At 36.6% G+C, this 7,239-nt stretch overlaps 1 protein-coding gene across 4 annotated transcripts; it reads right to left on the minus strand.

The window, feature by feature from the left end:
• Positions 1-223: 223 nt before the first annotated feature.
• On the minus strand, positions 224-7,099 carry LOC124301392 (uncharacterized). 4 transcript variants are annotated; one of them, XM_046756355.1, is made up of 8 exons: positions 5,879-7,099; positions 2,205-5,758; positions 2,012-2,131; positions 1,697-1,948; positions 1,493-1,643; positions 979-1,049; positions 787-873; positions 224-660 (listed from the first exon to the last, which is right to left on the minus strand). In XM_046756355.1, exons 1-8 carry the CDS (start codon positions 6,312-6,314, stop codon positions 385-387), a joined length of 4,947 nt encoding a protein of 1,648 aa, XP_046612311.1. In that variant the 5' UTR covers positions 6,315-7,099; the 3' UTR covers positions 224-384. The 4 variants fall into 4 exon arrangements, 3 of the variants coding, with proteins under 3 accessions (XP_046612311.1, XP_046612310.1, XP_046612312.1); XM_046756354.1 differs by having other exon boundaries at positions 2,205-7,099; XR_006907467.1 differs by lacking the exons at positions 224-660; positions 1,493-1,643 and having other exon boundaries at positions 812-873; positions 2,205-7,099.
• Positions 7,100-7,239: the final 140 nt, after the last annotated feature.

The following is a 7,239-nucleotide window of genomic DNA, read 5'->3' on the forward strand; positions in this document are numbered from 1 at the left end:
AGTCCGTGGCGAGCCACTGATATGCACTGATATAGAACAATTCACAGGCATGAGCATCGTCATATTTATTCATTCTCGTGGTTGTTGGTTGAGTAAATCCTTTTAAATCCCTTTACCACGGTCAACAGCTTACGTGACGTAAAATGTAAATAGGATTAAGGGTGACAGAAGCATGACAAAAGCTTATATGAATGAATTTCAGATGTTTTTATTTGATGTTGCAAAGTATTCACTTTAATCGCAAGCAACTACTACATTGTTTGGTATAATTTATATGATTTGATATTAATTGTTAAGATGTGTAAACTTTTGACGTTACTTTGCACGTTTCCGCGTTGTCTTCAAAAATGAATGAAAACAAATATGTTCACATAAAGTATCTAGCTAAGACAGCATTTTTACACCTTGTTCTAGCCTGCGACGTTCTGAAACTGGCATGCCACAGTATTTTTCTAAATCCGTTAGTCGAACGTCGGTAGAATCTAATCGTGATAAATATATCAGAGCAGCTTCCAACTGAACATCTTTCGTCAATAGTCCTTCGCCTATGTAACAAGCTAGGAGTTGCAGATGTGGCCCAATAGCTGATCGATAACGTGTCGCTAAAGATTGCAAAAGATCCACAGTAGCGTTCGTCATTGGTTTGCCCACTTCTTCTGCCTGGATATGCAAACAAAATCCATTTATTTCACTTTAAACAAAGCTCCAATTTGCTAGCATAAATGAAGAATGAAAGTTGTGAGTTTATGAGTCTCATGATTTACTGACAGTATATTTCAAACTTACCTCTGCTTCAGCATATTTATAAATGGTGTAGAATATACGACGGCGCTGTTTTTCCATCATTGCAGTATCCTCATCATCTTCATTGCCCTGTTAAGATTTCGATTATGAATATAAGAAATTAATTTGGTATAGTGCAGTGCAAGACAGTTCAAATCCCAAGACATTTTGAATTAAAAATTTGATGCTACGTACTTTATCTTTTCCAAATAGGGTGACAAAAGACACGTATCCCTCTTCAACCTTTTCCAAAATTTTCAGGTAGGCTGTAAACGATTTTTCTTATGTCTTTAGATCGTAATCAAGTATCAAGTTACACAAATCCCTATGAAAAGAACTAAGTACAACCCAGGAGCTGAGAGATTATTCTCAACTAATTTGTTTCTAAATGTTCTTGGAAAAATATAATTTTTATATAGCATATGATGCATTTATTTCATTAGCTTATTTAGTAAATGTATAATATGTTGTCAAAATGGAATAGTTCAAAGCTACTGACTACGTTACTCGAATGTCTAATTACTATAATTCCTTCTGCGCTGTCATGCAACAGACAGTTTATTTCATGGAAAATATAACTCACATATCGTCAATATCATATTTCCTAAATATCTTTTAATGTATGAAGTATCAAATTAGCTTCTTTATAATAATTCAGAAATTTGATATTGACGTGTTATCTTTAGGGTTACAATAAAGTAATAAAAACCATCCAGTTTGACGGCGTTAGTTATCCTTTTATTGACAATCGACTCCACCAGTTGCAGGAAATATCGCATCACTTTCGGCTTCGCTTTCATTGCAAGTAGATAGAGCAGCGTGCCTTGAGTTGTTGCAATATGTGGGACCCAAATGCGTGCCTTCAATATGTATAAATCAAATGCGTTCTCTAGAAACAAGGATTATAGCTTACCTCCGTAAGGGCTGCTTTAAATCGATTTCGTACTTCGTCATCCCTAATTGCAGCAGTAGCTTCATCAACGCTAAATCCAAGAGCTAATAGAAAATCAAGTGGCGTATCATGGTCAGAGAAATTGAATATCTCTTCCTGTTCCGAAGTTGTGTCACTTGGTGCTCTTGTACACACGTACTCGTCCCCGGCCAGGGTTAATCCATCTGCTCGAAAACCTCTGCGAAAGCATCGTCCAATTTCTTCTGGAGTTACCTACATTTGATTTATCAGGCTTCAGACTCACTTATAAGTAGTACTTCCTTTTTTATGTCTTACGATTCCAGCAATATCCGGAGATTCCCAAATGCTCTGACCATTAGTGTTGTTCTCTTCATTTTCCACCACTTGTACTTTACGAACCAGTTTAGCTTCCGAGCCAGATCGATGATATTTGCCCTTGAACATAAATCACAGAATTTTGATCGTACAATTGCACGCTGTTCAATGATTGTAATAGATTGTCACTAACTTTTTTGCCATCATCATCCAATGTGTCCATTTCAGCACGATTTTTTCTTCGAAATATTTTGAACAATTTACTAGATACTGTTTTCTTTTTTTCATCCTGTTTATTCTCGCTAATTTCAACAGGAGGTTCATCATCCTCACAAACTGAGGAATCAGTTTTCCTCAAATAAGACTCAGTAGTATTACTGCATGGAAAACAGGGTGCGTACCCTCTAGGCATCATTAGCCACTCGGGTGGTGGTTGAGCGTGTATGTTATTTGACGTTGTAAAATTCATTTCAGCACGTGGTGGGTGATCATGTACATTTGACATTGGTGGGAACCATGGAATGGGAACCATATCTGGAGGTGGTGGCTCATTGCCATTCTTTCTGACAGTCGGTTGCCAATCTCCGTCAGGTAGTGGAAGCTTTGAAGCCGGTGGTGGTTGTTGATAATTTTGCCAGTACTGCATCATGTATGGAACAAATGGACAACAGAAGGGATAAGGTGGCGGTAGAGCTGAAGGAGGCGGGGCTGCAGCTGTATGCAGAGCATGAGGTGCAGTAAGCTGTTTTTCATTTATTGGATGTGCAGGTGATGACTGCAGATAAGTCTCGGTATCTTTATGTGAAGTTGGAGCACGATTGTTCGATTGAAGATGTAAATGATCATGATTTTCCTCAGGACTAGCGGTTACGTGATTTCTTTTGGAATGATTTGTGTGGGTAGGATCGGTGTAAGTTTTTGTAGCAGGATTTGTATGAAGCAGCAAAGTAGCACCTTTGTGAAGATTCAAAACAGTATCTGACTCCCAATAATTAGTGTCAGCTGTTGACGACAACATTGTAGACTGCGAGGGCGCAGAGCTTTCCAAAAACGAAGAGGGTGGTTTAGGTAGCTGGTCAAGAGGAATATGGGTAGTTTTTTCACTCTTACAAGATTTGATCTTTTTGAATATATTGAATTTAAACTTGTTTGTACGGCATCTCTTCGAGTCATTTGGTGCACAAATGAACCTTCTGGTTGTCTGAGATTCATTATCAGTGCTATTAGCAGTCGATTTATTATTTGCCCACAACTCATATACTTTGTTTGAATCATAAAAGTTTTCATTTTTGATTTTCAGTCGTTTGTTACATTTAATTCTCTTATGTCCTGGGTCCGTTTCCATAACGATTTTTTTATCCACTAGATACAATTTTGGATTGCCAGAGCCTGTTTCAATATCACTGATGCTCGATTTCACTCGTTCAGCAGCCTTGTTGTGCGCTAGGGCAGATGTTAGATCTGTTGTGCTCCTCGATGTTTCAAAGGTTTCTCTAATCTCTTCATGCTTCACATCTTGTAGTGACGTAATGATTTTATGCTGAGCCGGTACTGTAGGTATATCTATAAAACTGTCTTGTCCTTCTGCATTGTTTAAATCCAGGAAACGTTTACTGACAACATATTCTAGACTTCTCTGCACTGCATTATTTGGCTTTTTCAGCACTATAACTTTATCCTGGTCAATTTTAGCATCTCTCGCAGAATTTAATTGCTCACTAGATTCTTCTTCCTCTGATAACTCATCTCTCGAATCCGAACTATTCTCTATTAAATATTTCCCAATTCGCATCTCAGCATTATCTACATCCTTCTCCTCAAGCTCTGGATTATTAAATTGGAAAACCTTACTTCTATTTACTTCTTTCATCTGATAAGCAGTAATTTCACATGGTAAATACATGTCCAGACTATTGGTAAATGCAGACAAATATTTATTTGCATCGTACAGAGTGTATTTTGTTTCGGTATCCCACTTCTTGAGTTTTTCTTCACATAAATTCGGGTGGCTTTTAATATTTTCTCTAATTCCAACGAATTGTGTATTGACAGGATCATCCAAGGGGTTGGAGATACTTTCAAACCTATCATCATTAATATTGTGGTACAGAATAGTTTGCGTATTGTGAAATTTTCTTTCTGTAACATGTTCAATTTGTTGATGCTCAGTCGAGTTGATTTTGGCTTGATCGGAGTGATCAAAATGTCTCTTGTGCAAATCGTTGTGATATGATTTATAGCCGCTGCTTTCTCCTCCGCTGGATTCAGTATTTTTCGCTGCCGTATTGTTACTTCTTCTACTTGGAGATGTTGTTTTCTCCGAACCATGACAAACAACACTGACACTGGATCTATCGTTAACTATTCTTATTCGGCTGGTTTTCGGGCTGTTTTCATCGATGATTATTTTGACGTTTTCTCGCTCTGGATCAATTTTCTTTTCATGTTTCTGATACTTTTTCTCATTCGATACCATTCTTTCAATGTAACGTGCCATATTGCAGCACATATTTTTCTCTTTATGATTGAAACATCTGTACTTTTTCGAATATTTATAACCATTCGTTTTCAAATTCGATATTATTTTGTCTGAGGTGTTACTTGACGATGGGTGTTTCAAATATGCTGTGATTTTAGCAGCATTCAAAGTCTCATAGCTCTCCATTTTACTCATGTTATCTGGTAACTGCGTTACAATATTTGATAAGCTTGCTGTTTCAACATTCACCGTGCTGTTGCTGCTTCCGGAGTTTTTGTAAACGTCTTGAGTTTTTTCATCCTTACAATTAGCTAGACCATCTTTCGATTGATGTTTGTAGAGTGAAAATTTGATAGTATTATTATTCAATCCTTGAGAACCATCAATTTCAGATGCTGGATGTATCAAGGTTTTCGTAAGATTATATTTTGCATCATCGTTGACAGTGCTTTTATCTTTTCCTAGTTTGGTCAATTTTATATCTGCATTAGTAGCATAGTTTCTGTAATCTTGTTGTTTATTGGGTCCTTTACGATATGGTTGATCAGAATAGCATCCATAATTTATTGAATTGGCGTTATACATGATTTTATCTTCAGAAATAGACGAAAATTTGTTGGCAACTAACAATTGTTTCAGTCTGTTACAATCACAGTTCGATGGTTCTAGCAAATTCGCTATCGATTCAATCTCTGCTGTTTTTGAGACATCTTTCTCGCAACATATTTTTACATCCTTGCTCGACTGGATAGTATTACGAGTGGAATCAATACAACATTTTGTACAATTCAAGTTGGTCGGGTCACTTGCTTTACTTTTTGGCTCATTCTTGTGCTGTGTTTCAGGTGCAGAATTAACATCATTAGATTCAATCTTGGAAGTGGAAAAGTTTTTATCCATTTGTATAGACTTCTTAAGATTGAAAATTCTTGTTCGAGCTGCTCCATTGTTCTCATTCTTTGCATTGATACAGTCATTGTTGTCACGAGCATTATTTGTTTGTAAATTTTTGATTTCAACAATTTTTTGACGATATTTTTTCTTAGCCTCGTAACTCTTTTTTAAATTTTCTATATTTTTCTTAATTCGTTGTTTATCTAATTCGATCTTTTCCTGCATGTCGGCTTTTGCTGAAGTTTTTTTCGAGAAATGCACATCTTGCTTCTTTTTAACTTTTTTCACAACTTTCTCAGTGCAATGAGCTAATATTTCCTCTTTTCCCTTTTGACCCTTGTGTCTAAGTGCTTGCTGTGGAATGATACGCGGAACTGAGGACAGAACAGTATTACAAGACACTTCCTTTACTTTAGGTGGCTTCGTTTCTCCGCTTATTCTGCATGAAGTTTTTTGACAATCATTTGATTTATTTTTGAGAATTTCTCTATTACCTGTTGATCTGGATTGTCTTTTGCATGTAGTTATCACCTCTGATTTGTCGTTTGAAATTAATATCTTGGAATTTTTTCCCTCCTGCTTATCACAAACTCTACCTCTTGGTTTTTCAACAGATCTAGGCACGACTTTGTTGAACTGCTCTGGCCAATGTTTGTAGGTTTGATCCTTTATCAGATTTTCGTTAACATGAGGAGATTTTTCTATCAAATTTTCAGGTAAAGGTGTTGTTATTGCAGTTGACACGTCGGTATTAGTTTTATCATGTGTTCTATAACCCAGTTGCGACCCCTTAGCAGTAATTAAAAAATGTGGATTTTTTTGGAGGCGTAAAGAATGGCGAATTGATTTTTCTTTAGGTATAGCAATGCTGCAAGCTCTAGCATTCGTTGTATCGTTATTAGTATGCGAGTTTTTTTCATTATTGTTCATAGTAGTAAAAGGAACCTCTTCGCAGCTTTTGTAGTCTATGTTGATATCAAATGTAACGCACTCCTGGTCAATGTAATGGATCTTTATATGCGATATGGCAATATCTTGATCCGTTGTATCGGTGGAACAGAGTGTGCGAGCCGTGCTCCCAGTTCTTTTTCCAAGCAACGTGATTTGCTATGTATTGGTGAACCTTTACTATCACCGGCTGTACTTAGAAATAAATAAGATTGTTGGGTCTTTGGAGATGTCTTGCTTCTTTCTAAGTGCTTCATTGCGTCTACCACGCTATTCACAATTGCTGTCACAATCAAATCATTCCAAATATTTCTCTATGTACGTGCAAAATTGTTGAAATAAATCATAAGCACAGGTGTTTTCAAATTTTTTTTGCAAAATTCGGTCCCGCTAGTGCCAAAAGAGAATTGAAGGTAATTAAAATATACTCAAATAATATCCACATTTTACGACATAAAAAAAATGAGCTGTCATTTTTAGCGACTTGGTAATAGTTTCATAAGAGCTCTCATTGGTTGCGTCACTTTTATGCTGATTTTTAGACTTAGCACTGCGTTCAAGCCTCTATCAAATCAATAGCTAGTGAGAGATGACGAAATATTTCAATTTCTTGACGTGATGTGAGTATGATTTGAAATTCAAAATCTGCGGCAGTACAGTCAATATCAATACTGAAAGTTCTCGACGAACAGAGCATTATTGGTATAAAAATACTATACGAGTTGACAAGTATATTCTTGCTCTCGGAATTTGATTTTAACTGAAATTATCTTTAAAATGAGCGAGTTTCGTTAGTTAAAATGATCATAAAACGCACACAGATGGTCTGTGGATCTCGACCGGCGAAAAAGTCCTGTGAGCGCGTGCGCAGCGTGACGCAACACCTGACCAATCCTGATAGGCATAA

This window comes from Neodiprion virginianus, chromosome 3 (genome assembly GCF_021901495.1).
Source record: "Neodiprion virginianus isolate iyNeoVirg1 chromosome 3, iyNeoVirg1.1, whole genome shotgun sequence".
Classification (NCBI taxonomy): Eukaryota; Metazoa; Arthropoda; class Insecta; order Hymenoptera; family Diprionidae; genus Neodiprion; species Neodiprion virginianus.

Excerpts from the sequence above, each read along its gene's own strand:
- LOC124301392 (XM_046756354.1), bottom strand. The coding sequence starts at position 6,314 with ATGAACAATAATGAAAAAAACTCGCATACTAATAACGATACAACGAAT. Across the intron at positions 1,644-1,696 it reads TTAAAGCAGCCCTTACGGAG|GCACGCATTTGGGTCCCACA; the intron begins GTAAGCTATAAT and ends TACATATTGAAG. Across the intron at positions 874-978 it reads CCCTATTTGGAAAAGATAAA|GGCAATGAAGATGATGAGGA; the intron begins GTACGTAGCATC and ends AAATCTTAACAG.